This window comes from Bos indicus x Bos taurus, chromosome 7 (assembly GCF_003369695.1).
Source record: "Bos indicus x Bos taurus breed Angus x Brahman F1 hybrid chromosome 7, Bos_hybrid_MaternalHap_v2.0, whole genome shotgun sequence".
Lineage (NCBI taxonomy): Eukaryota > Metazoa > Chordata > Mammalia > Artiodactyla > Bovidae > Bos > Bos indicus x Bos taurus.
In genome coordinates this window covers 72,008,622-72,023,710 of record NC_040082.1, presented here as the reverse complement: position 1 = coordinate 72,023,710, position 15,089 = coordinate 72,008,622, and the positions used below count along the sequence as shown (strand labels likewise).

The following is a 15,089-nucleotide window of genomic DNA, read 5'->3' as shown; positions in this document are numbered from 1 at the left end:
CCAATGATCTCTACAGGAAGCTATCGGAACGTTTTAAAGAGATGTTTGTGGTTGATTCCCTGGTGGCGGAGAAGGCAATGGCACCCCACTCCAGTACTCTTGCCTGGAAAATCCCATGGATGGAGGCTGCGGTCCATGGGGTCGCTAAGAGTCGGATACGACTGAGCGACTTCACTCACTTTTCACTTTCATGCTTTGGAGAAGGAAATGGCAACCCACTCCAAGTGCTCTTGCATGCAGAATCCCAGGGACCGGAGAGCCTGGTGGGCTGCCGTCTATGGGGTCGCACAGAGTCGGACACGACTGAAGTGACTTAGCAGCAGCCCTGGTGGCTCAGACGGTAAAGTGTCTATCCGCAATGTGGGAGACCACGGTTCGATCCCTGGGTCAGGAAGATCCCCTGGAGAAGGAAATGGCAACCCACTCCAGTACTCTCGCCTAGAAAATTCCATGGATGGAGGAGCCTGGTGGCCTACAGTCCATGGGTCGCAAAGATTCGGACACGACTGAGCGACTTCACTTTACTTGTGGTTGGCACAGTCAGATTTGTATTTTAAACACCACTAAAAGTTGTGCAGAGAAGGATGAGGGTTAGGGCAGAGAGTATGATGATTGTACAGAAGACAGAGGAGCCAGGCTATGCCAAGTTCTGAGGAGGTGGCAGGTCTGAACTGCTGAGTCTTGTTCCCTGAGGTGTAAGAACCAAGGGACGGAGCGATGGTCAAGAACTTGGAAGCCTGGCCCAGGTGGGGCAAAAGGGGCGGACTCTGAAGGGGTGTGCCAGCTAGCATTGGGCCGACCCCTTAGGCTACGAGGCGCAGTTGAGTTCGAGGAGTCTCCAGGTACGCGAGACGCTGTACCACCCACCAGCTGTCAGGAGCTGGTCCCGGCTGGGCGGGACCCGAGATGGGCGGGGCGCTGGGCTGTTCCCCGCCAAGCCGCTGTTAAGGACAGAGTTGGTCCAGGAGGGGCGGAGCCCGAAGTAGGTGAAACCCGAGGTGGGCGGGGCGCTGGGCTACCCGTGGCCACGCCGCTGTCTCGGGTGCATTCCTGGCTCTGCGGCCGGGGGCTGCGCAACTCCCGAGCAGTCTTCTGTCTCCGCTGGGCGTGGGGGTCGGGGCTGGCGGGAGCTGAGAGCGAGGCCGCGGAGGACCCAGGTAAGTCGGGACGTTGTGCCAGTCGCGGGACCACTGAGGTTCGAGGTGAGCCGGGATCCCGTGCAGGCCCGTGCTGCGCTCCCAGCCGCCAGGGGGCGAGCGGCAGCGGGGCTCCGGGAGCTGACCCCTCCCAGCACTAGGGACCTGGGCGTCCGCTCGGCGTGGGGGTGAAGGAGAAGGTAAATCAGTAACCCGTATCGCACACAGGGCCTTTTGTCCCGCTCCGTCCAAAGAGCACCCTGGCCGCGGAGCTGGTTACTCATTGCCCACCGGGGCGGGGGCGGGCGGACTGTCCCTGCAGCTCCTTTCGAGACCCGCCGACTGGCACTGCTCCCCAGGGTGGCCCGATAGGGGCGGAGGAAGGACGCGCTGGTCCCTCGGCTGCTGGACGGTCTGCTTGCCCCAAATAGAGAGATGAGGAAGCTGAGGCTCCGAGAGGTGCAGTTACTTGCCCAGGCTCTCCCAGCGCTTGAGTGCGGGAGACTGGAGAACCCAGAACTACCTGATGTCAGAATCAGACCCTTCGACCCCAGGTGCAGGGCAGTCTGTCCCGTCAGCCGCCCGGGTGACCCGACTAAGTGAGGTCAGGGTAGCCCCGGAATGGGAATAGAATCCCTGGGCCTCCCACTCCATTCCCAACCCAGAGAGCTACATCCTTGAAGAGCAGAGCAGGGTGAGGGGATTTCACAGAGGAGGGCAATGGAAAACGAAGGTGGGCACAGACAGAGCACAGATTGTGGCACCTGAGCCAGGTAGAGAAGTGGGGTCACAGAGGTATGGGCAAGAGAGAAGACATGCCCAGTTCTGAAAGCCAATGACTTCTCAGTGCTGAAGAAGCAGACTGTGTGGCCAATGAGAATGACCGGGGCAAGGAGGGAGGCCTTGGGCGCTGGATAAACAGTGTGGACTGGATGCTGCTGCACACAGGCAGCCATTATGGGCTTGTAAGCTGGTGGGTGTTGAGCAGGGGGGACATGACAGGCTCATAAATTTCTAAAACCCTGCTGGAGAATTAAGGGAGATGTTTGCAAAGGCCCAAGCTAGAGATGCCCGTCGCCTGCTCTGGGTTCAGGCAGGGAAGGTGAGATGGGCTGGAGAGGGACTGGACAAGTGATGCCCCAGCTGTGGGGGCAGCCCAAAGAAGAAACCGTTTGAAGGGGGAGATGATGGCTTTGGCCAGGACAAGCTAAGCGCCCCCCGCCTCAGAACTCAGGACAGGGGGAGCAGTGGCTGAGGAGGAGTGCAGTGAGATACCTGAGTGAGGTGGATGCAGAGACCTCAGTGACACCTGTTACTCAGCCCCACGTGATAGCCAGCAGGCCCCTGGAACTATACTAGTCACCCTCTTCCCCTGCCAGCTGAGCCTCAGGTTTGAGTGTTCCTTTTGGTGGATGGAGACATCGTTGATAGTGTTTGGAGGAGAGTACCTAGATGGGGTGGAAGTGTACATCACACCTGCTAGGAACAGCACTGGAATTGGAGGTGACTGGCTGAGGGCAGACGCAGGATGACAGTCATGGAGAGGGGAAAGGGAAGAAAACACTGCCGCATCCTGTGCGCCTGGCCCTACATATGTTCTCTTTTATCCTCAAAGCAGTCCTGTAAGGACAGCAGCCCAGAGAGGGACAGTGATTTGCACTTGGTAAGAGTCAGGATTTGAAGTTGGCTCTGTCAGACACTAGAGTCTACCTGCTTGACAAGAGCTTGTGTCACCTCTGATGGAGTTGCAGGGGCACAAAAAACAGAAGTATCCCCAGAATGCAATTCTGGCTCAGAATTTTTCCTGGCCATGGGCTATATGGCCTTGTTAGCAGTGAGCACCCTGCCACTGCAGGGCTTCTTGGGTGGCTCAGATGGTAAAGAATCCACCCGCAATGTGGGAGACCTGGGTTTGATCCCTGGGTCAGGAAGATCCCCTGGAGAAGGCAATGGCAACCCACTCCAGTATTCTTGCCTGGAGAATCCCTGTGGACTGAGGAGCCTGGCAGGCTACAGTCCATGCGGTCGCAAAGAGTCAAACACGACTGAGCGACTAAGCACACACCCACCCTGCCACTATAGGTCTCCGAAGCTGGTCATGGAAATGTAAGCAATGCTCTAAGGAGTGGGGGTCAGATCAGATAACATCCAAATGCTGAAGCTTGGCCTTGTATTATATTTCAGATTTTTTTTTTTTTTTTGGCTCTTCAGTAATACATTTATTCAGCAAAAAATAAATTATGTGTGCTGAGAGGGAGAAGATGTGTCTCCATTCTCTGTTTCCCTCCAAGCAAAGAATTCCAAAACTGCCCTTTCTGTGAATTTGTGCCAAGGAAGGTCTCAGCAGGACCCAAGAAGGGCAGGAAGCCCAGCCCCCTTCCAGCAACCCCCCCACCCCACCCCCAACCTACCATGGGGAAGCCTTGAGCTCTGGTTAATGGCAGAGCTGGTTCTAGTCTTTGCTCTGACGCTGCCTGTCGGGCTTGGACAAGTCAGCCAGCCATTTCTTGTCTCAGTTTCCTCATCTGCAAAATAGGAGCAGAGAGGCAGCCAAGGTGTGGGTCTAGTAGGAGTTCTTCACCCTCTCTGTTTCAGAAAGGCAGTCATAGGAGGCCCAGCCTGGGTCCTCGAGAGCGGCAGGAAGGAGATGCGGCTGCTGTTGGTCCTCCTGGGGGTCCTGCTGGGGGCACCTGGGGCTCCAGCTTTGTCCTTTGAGGCCTCTGAGGAAACGGAGCTGGGTATGGCCTCTAAGAAGGGAGAGGGTGGCCGGGGTGGGAAGAGTGGGCCTCAGGAGGGGGCTGCTGGCTGAGCAAGGCTGGAGAGGATCCTGGCCTAGGCCCTGAGGAGGTGGCAGCAGGGCAGGACTCAGCCGTGGAGACTTGGTGTCTGGCTCCCAGCAAGCGTCCACCTATCTGTGTGTCCCCAAGAGAGGACTGGCCTTGCAGGGTGCAGGGCCCCGAGCTGGGCCGCAGAGCTGGTGGTGAGCCCCTTGGTTGTGTGCGTGTGTGTATGTGCGCGCGTGTGTTCTGTGCACTGGGTGTGTGGGACTTGGGGGGCCCCACCGGCATGTGTGGTGTATGCACTGTGAGTGTGATGTGCCCCGGAGGTGTGGTGTGTGGCCTGTGCGTGGCACGTATAGCATGTGCCTTGTGCGTGTGTTCCTTCGACGGTGGCATGTGCAGTGCAGCATGTCTGCTATGTGCCGTGTGTGTGTGCTCTGCACCAGAGGGGCGGCATTTGCCCTGCACATAGCGTCTGCAGCATGTGGTTGTGTGTCCGTGAAGGGGCAGCAGGTGTTTAGCATGTGTCGAGCGTGCTCGTGTCTTGTGTGTGCAGCATGTTCTCTGTAGGCAGGGGGCTGCGGGGCTCACGGACCTCTGCCCTCGACCCGCAGAGCCCTGCCTGGCCCCCAGCTCGGAGCAGCAAGAGCAGGAGTTGACGGTGGCCCTTGGGCAGCCTGTGCGGTTATGCTGCGGGCGGGCTGAGCGCAGTGGCCACTGGTACAAGGAGGGCAGTCGCCTGACACCTGCTGGCCGGGTACGAGGCTGGAGAGGCCGCTTGGAGATTGCCAGCTTCCTACCCGAGGATGCTGGCCAGTACCTCTGCCTGTCACGAGGCTCCTTGCTTCTGCACAACGTCACCTTGGTTGTGGACGGTAAGGGGGACCAGCAGAGGCTAAGGGATGCCTGGGGAGAGACTCTCTGTCCTGGGCCTTAAACGCCTCCTTCTGTCCTGGACATAGACTCCATGACCTCCAGCAATGGCGACGAGGACCCCAAGATCCACAGGGGCCCCTTGAATGGGCACGTTTACCCCCAGCAAGGTCAGTGTGAGTCCTCAAAGACCCTGCCTCCCTGCTGGCCACTGAGAACAGATCTGTGTGTGAACAGGTCTTCTAGTGGACACTGAATTCTCCCATCTCCTCCTCTTCAGCACCCTACTGGACGCACCCCCAGCGCATGGAGAAGAAACTGCATGCTGTGCCTGCCGGGAACACCGTCAAGTTCCGCTGTCCAGCTGCAGGCAACCCCATGCCCACCATCCGCTGGCTCAAGGATGGACAGGACTTCCACGGGGAGCATCGCATTGGAGGCATTCGGGTGAGTCTCTGGGTTCCCTCATCGGTGCCCTCAAGTCAAACCCACAGCTCTTTTTCTAATGAGAAAGGCAGCCGAGGGCCCCAGAAGGGGCATGAGACCCTGGACATGGACAGCTCTGGGTCAAGTTCCCACTCTGCTGCTCCTTGGCAAGTGATTTAACCTGCCGACCTTAGCAACTCCATGTGTACAGTGGGAAGGATCACTGACCAGCAGGTATCAGTGTTTTAGCCGCCCATTTTCAGGATGAGACCACAACAGGGTCAGTTCCAAGCTGTTGTTTCAGAGGAAGCTGAGACTCAGAAAGGGCAAAAACTGGTTCAAGGTGGCCCAGCTTGGAAGAAGTAGAGCTAAAACTCAAAAGACTCAAACCCACGGTTTGGATATTTGGGGAGCCTTCTCCTTTGTCCCAAAGTCCCTACCCTTGGCATTGGTCTCCCCGGGGCTCAGAGAGCTTGAGAAGACCCCTGTGGGCACGGTTCAGTGGCCTCTCATGGATGCTTGCCTGCCCCCTAGCTGCGCCACCAGCACTGGAGCCTGGTGATGGAGAGCGTGGTGCCCTCTGACCGTGGCACTTACACCTGCCTCGTGGAGAATTCTTTGGGCAGCATCCGCTATAGCTACCTGCTGGACGTGCTGGGTGAGTGGGTGGGCAGGCGGGTGAGGTGGCGTGGGGGTGGGAGCCCTGTCCCTGTCTTCAGGTGGGACCCAGTCTGACAAGCCAGATGGACTTAGTCTTAGGCAACTCACTCAAGCTACTCAAAGTGTCCAGGTGGGTCCGAGGGAAGCACAGGGAATAACGTGGGCTTGGAGAAGCAGGGCCCAGCTGAGGTGGGGAAATGGGAAAGACATCCAGGCAGAGAACACAGGTGGAGCCAAGGCCCTAGGCATGAAGAATACAATGCTTCTGTGGGGAGGTATATGCCTGGGTTGTGGGATTTAAGCAGAGAGCCAGACCTGGAGGGTTTTTGAGTGCTTGGCTGAGAAGTTCTCCTTGTCCCCAAAGGCAATGGGGAGCCACGGAAGGTTTGAATGGTATAAGGAGGGGATGAACAAGGTCTGAGCTGAGTATCAGGAAGGTTCCTCCCTTGAGCTGGGGGGTAGGCGGGAGGCAGGTAGGTGCCACCGATCAGGGCTGACAACCTGGTCCGGCCTCACCCCCAGAGCGGTCCCCGCACCGGCCCATCCTTCAGGCAGGGCTCCCAGCCAACACCACGGCTGTGGTGGGCAGTGACGTGGAACTGCTCTGCAAGGTGTACAGCGACGCCCAGCCCCACATCCAGTGGCTGAAGCACATCGTCATCAACGGCAGCAGCTTCGGTGCCGACGGCTTCCCCTATGTGCAAGTCTTAAAGGTCTAGTCCCTGCTGGCACCTGATTCCACCATCCTCCCACAGGGGTGGGGAGTCCCCAGCTCGCTTCCTGGCCACAGCAGGACCCCAGGCCCTGCTGTGACCCCTGAGTGTATCCCCCATCCCCAGACAGCGGACATCAATAGCTCAGAGGTGGAGGTCTTGTACCTTCGGAATGTATCTGCTGAGGATGCAGGCGAGTACACCTGCCTGGCGGGCAACTCCATCGGCCTTTCCTACCAGTCGGCCTGGCTCACGGTGCTGCCAGGTGAGCTTCTGCAGTGGTCCAGCCATGGACTGTGACCTGCTGGAGAGAGTCTTCCTTGGTCTGTGAGATATGGATTTGGGATGTGGCGTGTGGATTTGGGATTCTGCATGCATGTCCTGCTATGCATGTCCACATACGACTGTCTGTGCGACCCTCTGGGACATGGGTATGCAGTGCTGTGCTGTGTTAGTCTCTCAGTCATGTCCGACTCTTTGTGACCCCATGGACTGTAGCCCATTGGCTCCTCTGTCCATGGGGATTCTCCAGGCTAGAATACTGGAGTGGGTTGCCACGCCCTCCTCCAGGTGACCTTCCCAACCCAGGGATCGAAGCCAGGTCTTCCACATTGCAAGTGGATTCTATATTGTCTAAGCCATCAGGGAAGTCTGTGGGTACGCAGGACGGGGTATCAATGCAGTTTTACTGCTGTGTGTCTCTCTGTGTGAGGAGCTACAAGGGCCTCAGTGAGAAGGGGTGGGGCCAGCCATCTGACCGCTGACTGACCAATCAGTTTCTGTCCATGTGTCCATCTGCGGGCAGAGGAGGATCTCACGTGGACAGCGACAGCACCCGAAGGCAGGTACACGGACATCATCCTGTACTCGTCAGGCTCTCTGGCTTTGATCGTGTTCCTACTGCTGGTCGGGCTATATCGCAGGCAGACGCTCCTCACCCGACACCACCGACAGCCCGCCACCGTGCAGAAGTTGTCTCGCTTTCCTCTGGCCCGACAGGTATCCAGCGTGCTGTCCCCCACCTCCGTGTTCTCATAGCAAAGGCTCAGGGCCTACGTTCCCACCCCAGCTCAGCTTCAGCAGACCGACCAAGTCTCTCCCTTTGCAGTTCTCGCTGGAGTCAGGCTCCTCAGCCAAGTCAAGCTTGTCCCTGGTGCGGGGTGTCCGTCTCTCCTCCAGCGGCCCCCCCTTGCTCGCTGGCCTCGTGAGTCTCGACCTGCCTCTTGACCCACTGTGGGAGTTCCCCCGGGACAGGTATGCCATGCCGAGTGAGCGTGGGGATCAGACCCTGTGCGGGAGTGATGCCTGGTGGCTGAGGCCTCGTCTCTCTCATCTCCAGGCTGGTGATGGGAAAGCCCCTGGGCGAGGGCTGCTTTGGGCAGGTGGTGTGCGCAGAGGCCTTCGGCATGGACCCCACCCGGCCAGACCAAGCCAGCACCGTGGCTGTCAAGATGCTTAAGGGTGAGTGTGGCAGCTTGTGGGAGACCCTATGACCTTGGCAGTAACAGACAGGGCTCAGGGTGCTAGTGGGTGAGGACCAGGAAAGGTTGTTACTGCCCCCACTCCTTGGGCCCAGTGCCCAAATGTGCCACCAACCCTGGCAGGTCATTTATGAGCTTCGATTTCCTCACAGGTCACATGGGATAAATAATAGTCCCCACCTCCCAGCCTGAGGTTGGTGGAAAATGACACCTAAAATCTTCACTGCGGGGATGATGGTGACCACAGAGTTTAGGGTGATGGGTCTGCTACCCTGTGTCAGCTTTGACCTCAAATAACCTTGTTAGCCTTGAAGGCCTCCACCTCAACCCCATGATTCCCCCCCAGATTGCACCCTTGGTCTCCCCCAGGCCCTTCCCAGATCTCCCCCTGTGTCCACCACTCTCTCAAAGAACAGCCCAAGCAGCAGCCCCAGGAGGCTCAGGACACCGGGCGGGACCCACCATCGAGGCCTCTCACTGCTATTCCCCAGCCCCCTCTACAAAAGCAGCCCAAACTGCTGTTCCACTCCCGCCAGCCCCTCCTTTCTGCACAGCTGGGGCCACCTGGCACTTTCTGGGAGGCAGGGATTGAGAAATGTGCATTGTGAGGTCTGGCGGGGAGGGTATGTCATTGGCCCAGGGCCACAGGTCAGCCCCAGGGGCTCAGCCCCTGGTCCTTAGCTTTCTCAAGAGAAACTAGAGCAGCTTCTTCCTGGCCTCCCCTGGCTGCACCCTACCAGCAGCTCCCTGAACTCCCAGGCCAGATGGACGCCAGGCCCTGGTCGGACAGACCTCAGGGCGCCAGCCTACTTCCCGCCTCCAGGAGCTGTCACCCCATTCGGGGACTAATGCCAAGTCCTCCAGACGGAGCTTCCTTCCTGTTCAGAGCTCTTTCCCCTCCCTCCTTTTTCCTGGTTGCACTCACTGGTGGGCCTAACACTTTTAGATCCTGATCTTGTCGCATCCTTGCAACTGCTATGAGAGTAGGGCATAATCCATCGTCCCATTTCATACAAGAGGATCCTGAGGTTCAGAGAAGTTAAGAGACTGTTTCAAGGCCACACAGCCTAGCAGAGATTCAGGCCCAGACCTTCCTGGCATGGAATTTAGGGCTCCATGTCCTGTCCCCAACCCAAAGCCTCCCTTATGTAATCACCCTGGCTGTCATCCTCGCAGACAACGCCTCCGACAAGGACTTGGCAGACCTGGTCTCTGAGATGGAGGTGATGAAGCTGATTGGCCGACACAAGAACATTATCAACCTGCTGGGTGTCTGCACCCAGGAAGGTGGGAGCGGGGCGGGGTGAGGGACAGGGACGGTGGGGGCATGGAGCCACAGCCTTGTCAGCTTCCCTGTCGCCCCTCTCCTCTGCAGGGCCCTTGTACGTGATCGTGGAGTGTGCTGCCAAGGGCAACCTGCGGGAGTTCCTGCGGGCCCGCCGCCCCCCAGGCCCTGACCTCAGCCCTGACGGGCCTCGGAGCAGCGAGGGGCCGCTCTCCTTCCCTGCCCTGGTCTCCTGCGCCTACCAGGTGGCCCGGGGCATGCAGTACCTGGAGTCCCGGAAGGTAATGACCCATCCCCGCACTTCCATGCCTTGTGTTAAATGCCACCAACTTCTCCCTCTCTCCTCTTTTTCCTTACTCTAAGCGTCCTTGAGTCCTTCTGTACTGCCTCATCTATATGCAGTTAACACTGCATGTTCCCATTCCTTCCTATCCCACAGGCAGGAGCGGTGGTGCAAGAGACAAGGTGTGGGCCCTGAAGTTAGTTGGCTTACGTTTCCCCTCTCTCAACTTCCCCGTCTGTAAAATGGGTGGATGATTCCCACTGATCGGGTTGCTGTGAGGTCCCCTGTGCCCATTTCCCAGTCATGTGTCCTCAATCTAAGACCCCTGCCCCGCCCCCAGTGCATCCACCGGGACCTGGCTGCCCGCAATGTACTGGTGACCGAGGACAATGTGATGAAGATTGCAGACTTCGGGCTGGCCCGTGGCATCCACCACATTGACTACTACAAGAAAACTAGCAACGTAAGGGAGGCGGGGCGCAGCTGATTGGGGCCAGGCACTGGGACCCGTGGCCCTTGGCAGCAGTGTGCCCTCTTCCCTCCAGGGCCGCCTGCCTGTCAAGTGGATGGCACCAGAGGCCTTGTTTGACAGAGTCTACACACACCAGAGTGATGTGTGAGTCCTGGAAGCTGGGCCCTGGGATATATCTACAGGCAACCTTTGTCCTTCTAAAGCCCTTGCCCTGGGTCTGAGTGGGACCAGACCTCTAAAAGAAGCCCGTATTCCTACCCACATGGTGGATCATAGTTGTGGGGTCCCCTATCCTAGCCGCAGGGTTAGTGGGTGAAGCTGTACCCTGCTGAGCCTGGGTTCTGCCTCCATCCAGGTGGTCGTTTGGAATCCTGCTGTGGGAGATCTTCACCCTCGGGGGCTCCCCATACCCTGGCATCCCCGTGGAGGAGCTGTTCTCGCTGCTACGAGAGGGGCATCGGATGGACCGGCCCCCACACTGCCCCCCAGAGCTGTGAGGCCTCACCCCACTCTCCCTCACTTTCTAGTCCTCATTCTCTGTCCTAACCTTGACCTCACGGTCCAGTCATACAGAGTGGTCAGCTCTCACTCATGGTCACCCCCTCTTCAGCCTGGCAGGGAAGGCCTGGCAGGGTACTCGTTTGCTGAATGGCCTCACCTTGTGTCAAACCCTCCTACCCCCTCGCCACACCCCCTCACCCAGGCCCTAGGCTCCTTCTGACCCTCCCCCGCCCCTCCCCCAGATACGGGCTGATGCGCGAGTGCTGGCACGCAGCACCCTCTCAGAGGCCCACTTTCAAGCAACTGGTGGAGGCACTGGACAAGGTCCTGCTGGCCGTCTCTGAGGAGGTACTGTGCCCCTATGGTCCCAAGACCGCCCCCCACCCCCATGCCCACTGCCCTCTGGGCCTCATCCCACCTGACCACCAGGGCTGACCAACACTGTTCCCCACAGTACCTCGACCTCCGCCTAACCTTTGGACCCTACTCCCCTGCCGGCGGGGACGCCAGCAGCACCTGCTCCTCTAGCGACTCTGTCTTCAGCCACGACCCCCTACCACTGAGGCCCAGCTCCTTCTCCTTCCCTGGGGTGCAGACGTGAGCAGAGGCACAGGCTGTATGGGCAGGGTCAGCTGCCAGCCTTGGGCCTCCTGGCTCAACTGAAACCAGGTGGCACTCGTCCTTGGCAGCCCCAGGCCCTGACCTAAGGGTACTATCCCAGATCTCTGGTTCTGTTTGGGGGAGGTCTGTCCTTGGTCCTGGGGTCCCTAGTCTCGAGACTTCCTTCTCTGGCCTCTGGGTCTCAAGCCAGAGTTCAATCCCAGCCTCAAGGCCCTGTTCTTTGGAGTCGTGGCCCCAGTGTTCTAATGGCTTGTTAAGGTTCTGCTTGGACTTCTGGGCCTTGGTAGAAGTCCTTGTTCCAGGGCTTTGGTTGGACCTGGCTGCAGGGCTATCTTAAACCTCCCCGCTTCCCCATACCAAGAGAGGTCTTAGACCTCTGAACCCCACTTCCCCAGGCCTCCCCTGCCTCCCTCTGCTGCTTGTCCCAGCATCTTGATGGAAGGAGCGCTTGTGCCCACCCCATCCCCACACCGCCCCGTGCTGGCTGAGAGGCTGGGAGCCTACCAAAACACAGAAGCAAATGACCTTTTATAAATTATTTTTTTGAAATGAACTTCCGTGTGCCTGCCTGGTGTCTTCCCCACAGCGGATGGAGGGGGAATAGGGTGGAGAGATCCCTGAGCTGGGAGTTTTGCTGGGGATGACACAGATGGAGGGCTCCATGCCAGGCCCTGGGTGAATATCCACCTCCAGCTGCCTTGGGGTGGACCCAGGAGACTTTGTGCCCCTCTGTCTTGGTTTGTCTGTCTCAGCAGCCTCGTCGGATATACGATAGTGTGAAAGCGTGCTAACTGGCAGGTGAGTCCACATGGCACCATCCACTTGGTGGAACTCCTGTACCCTCTGCACATGTGTTATGTGCATACGTGCCCAGGACTGTCCCCAAGGGAGTTGGCAGCACCCCGCCCCCATCTGCTCAGCATTAACCAAGCTGACCGTTAACACAGCATGAAAGCCTGAAACTCAGCTTCGAGGCTGCTGCCCGCTCCCACGCTCTGCCGCTCAGGGTGGGGGCTCTGCCCACCCCACCCCACCCTGGCCAGTCTCCCAGGCAGCAGCTGGTTGCCGCCTGGCTGGGCTGCAGCTGTCTCTGCCTGCCTGGTCCTCCCCTGGGGAGGCCGTCATGGCCCTGTTCTCAAACACCCTCTGGGGGAGGGTGGAGAGATCAGCTTCTCAGGGCTCTAAGCCTGGAACTTCTCCGGCTCCATCCCAGCAGTCACTGCTGCTCTTCAGCCCCCCAATCCACAGAAGAGGTTCCTGACCCAGTGCCTGGCACTCTCTGTGGCCCTGCTCGGCCCTGCTGAATCAGGAGCTCCCATCCAGGACAGACCCTTGGTGGAAGCTCCTGGGTTGCCCCCAGAACCTCTAGGGGATGGTGGCTGAAAGTACAAACAGGGTCAGAAGGGGCTAGGAATACGGATTTGGGACTAGGGCCATCCTGGAAGACGGAGCAGCAGCCACACTTCTCTTCCTAGTCCAGGTTTCCTCTTTGTCTCCTCTTTCTATTCCTCTTTGCCTCACTATGTCCCATCTTCCTGCACAAAACTGTACCTCCTCCAGGAGCCCCCATCTTGGAGAAGGCACCAGAGAAAAACCCAGGGAGTCTTCCCTGACCACTTCTTTTCCCTCAGGAGCCCTGTTCCCCAACAGAATGAGAGAAAACTGGACTTGGAGCTAGGAAGTTCAGAGTTGCCACTTCCACGGTCCCATGGCCACTGTTCTCACTTATTGATCATCACTCTTCACCCACACGAGTGGTGTAGTCCTGCTTGCTTACCTCCAGGGGTTAGGGTTTAGGATGAAATGAGTCTCAGATGAGCACATGCTTGGGGAAGGACGCCCTGCAGAGTTCACATGGGTTATGCTGAGTGTTTCCCTAAGAATTGGTGAAATTCGCCTTTGCCGCATCCCTGAGTCTCAGGGCTGCCTCAAAGGGTCTCCTTCCTGCCCAAGGTCTCCTCCATCCCCTCCCCTCCTATTCCCTTGCAGGTGGCTCCACAGACAGCTTCCAAAAGCAGCTCTTGGCTTACGTTCCTCCTCCACTCAAGAACCCCCTCTGGCTCCCAGGAGTCCTCCAAACTTTCTGACTGAGCCCCTATCTCCCACTGAGGTCATTGGCTAGTGACTGCCTTCATTAACCTAGTCAAACACAGGACAGGCAGATCCCTCAAAGCCCACCCAGGGAAGAAAAGGGCTGGGAGGCTAGAGCAGTGCGTAAGGACAAGGGAGTGGCAAATGAGAACCCCCATTTTCCACTTTCCCACCGTGAGCCCACTGCTGTGCTAGGCTCAGCACAGTGGAGGGAGAGGCCCACCACTGTCCCTCATCGCAGCCTTGTCAGATATTGAGACCCTAAGGACTGCAACCTGCCAGGCTCCTCTGTCCACAGGATTCTCCAGGCAAGAAAACTGGAGTGAGTGGCAATGTCCTCCTCCAGGGAATCTTCCCAACCCAGGGATCGAAGCCAAGTCCCTTATGTCTCCTGCATTGGCAGACGGGTTTTTTACCACTAGCACCACCTGGGAAGCCCAGATAAAGATTGGTTTTCCCAATTTAATGGTAGAGAAACTGAGGATATGACGGGCCCCAGGGTCATAAGGATTAGGGTCTAAGGAAGGAGCCCAGTTGATCCCCCACACCAGGTTCCCAGCAGGTCCTATGTACATGGGAGACTCATCAGAGTGATGGAGGCAGCTGCTGCCTGGTAGGTCCTGGGGTCCCAGAGGGGTTCAGCTGCCCCTCCCTGTGCCCCCTCCCTGCTGGCCTCTCTGGCAGGCACGTGCTTACTGGGCCTTTCCACATTCCTCACGTCCCATGTCAGAATGAGACAGATGCTACTAATTCCCCCATGCGAGCTTTGCTGCTCCATCCCCCCTCCCCCAAACTCGCTCTGGGCAGCGTGGCAGCATCTGGAGCTGACACCCTTGGTCTGCCTGGGTTCCAAGCAGCTTCTCAGCTAGTGCCCACCCACCACCACCAACTGCGAGAGCCTGTCCGAAAAGCACTGGGTCACCTCCGGACTCTGCCACTCGCTCGCTGCTTGGGTCAGCCAAAGGTTCTGGTAGGAGCAACAGACAGACGGCCACTCAGATCTCAGAAGCCAGAGCCAAGAGGCAGGAGGCTGCTGGGAGGGAATCAGTGCTTGGGAGGGAGGGGTAAGCTGGCCCTGGTAAGGGGGTTGGGAGGAGGTTGAGCTATGAGCTATGACTGAAGTTACCCTCTCTGAGCCTGAAGCACGGGAATGACAACATGCCTTGGAGAGTGGTAGGAAATGCTTGGTCAAAAATGGCTGTTGTTACATGGATTAGGAGGGCATGGCCCCCAGGTCTGGGTTGCCATGATCTCATGCCTTCTTTATGGCATCTCTTCCCTGGAAGGCATGCTTATCCCCATTGCCCAGATGAGGACACTGAGGCTCAGAACGAGGAAGTGACTGGCCTGAAGTTATTAGTCACTCAGTTGTGTCTGACTCTTGTGCGACCCCATGGACTGCAGCCCACCTGGCTCTATCCATGGAATTCTCCAGGCAAGAATACTGGAGTGGGTTGCCATTTCCTCCTCCTCCCAAGGTCGCATGGGGGCAGTGAGAGAATCAGTGCTCAGGAACGGGTGCCTTTCCCACTGCAGGGGTTGTTCCCAAAGCCCTGGTGGCCCAGTCATTCCGAGGACCAGGAGAGGCTCTGGATTTCCACGAAGTAGAAATGGAATGTCCACACAAATGGATGGTCATTCATGACACCTAAGCACAGAGGTGCTGGGCCCAGCACTTTGAGCTCCAGCCCTGTGACCTTCATCTCTGCCACCTCTGGGCCTCACATGGGCTATTCCTTCTTCTCCCCTACTTAACTGGCCAAGCCC

The 15,089-nt window shown here is 58.0% G+C and overlaps 1 protein-coding gene across 2 annotated transcripts; it reads left to right on the top strand.

The window, feature by feature from the left end:
* The first annotated feature begins 997 nt into the window (after window positions 1–997).
* FGFR4 (fibroblast growth factor receptor 4) lies at window positions 998–11,784 on the top strand. Of its 2 annotated transcripts, none has more exons than XM_027546887.1 (18): window positions 998–1,157; window positions 3,732–3,874; window positions 4,531–4,791; window positions 4,879–4,959; window positions 5,070–5,236; window positions 5,750–5,873; window positions 6,398–6,588; window positions 6,715–6,853; window positions 7,394–7,587; window positions 7,697–7,842; window positions 7,928–8,049; window positions 9,246–9,356; window positions 9,445–9,635; window positions 9,978–10,100; window positions 10,183–10,253; window positions 10,465–10,602; window positions 10,853–10,958; window positions 11,065–11,784. In XM_027546887.1, exons 2-18 carry the CDS (start codon window positions 3,784–3,786, stop codon window positions 11,209–11,211), a joined length of 2,403 nt encoding a protein of 800 aa, XP_027402688.1. In that variant the 5' UTR covers window positions 998–1,157; window positions 3,732–3,783; the 3' UTR covers window positions 11,212–11,784. The 2 variants fall into 2 exon arrangements, with proteins under 2 accessions (XP_027402688.1, XP_027402689.1); XM_027546888.1 differs by having other exon boundaries at window positions 1,065–1,157; window positions 3,736–3,874.
* The last annotated feature ends 3,305 nt before the right edge of the window (window positions 11,785–15,089 follow it).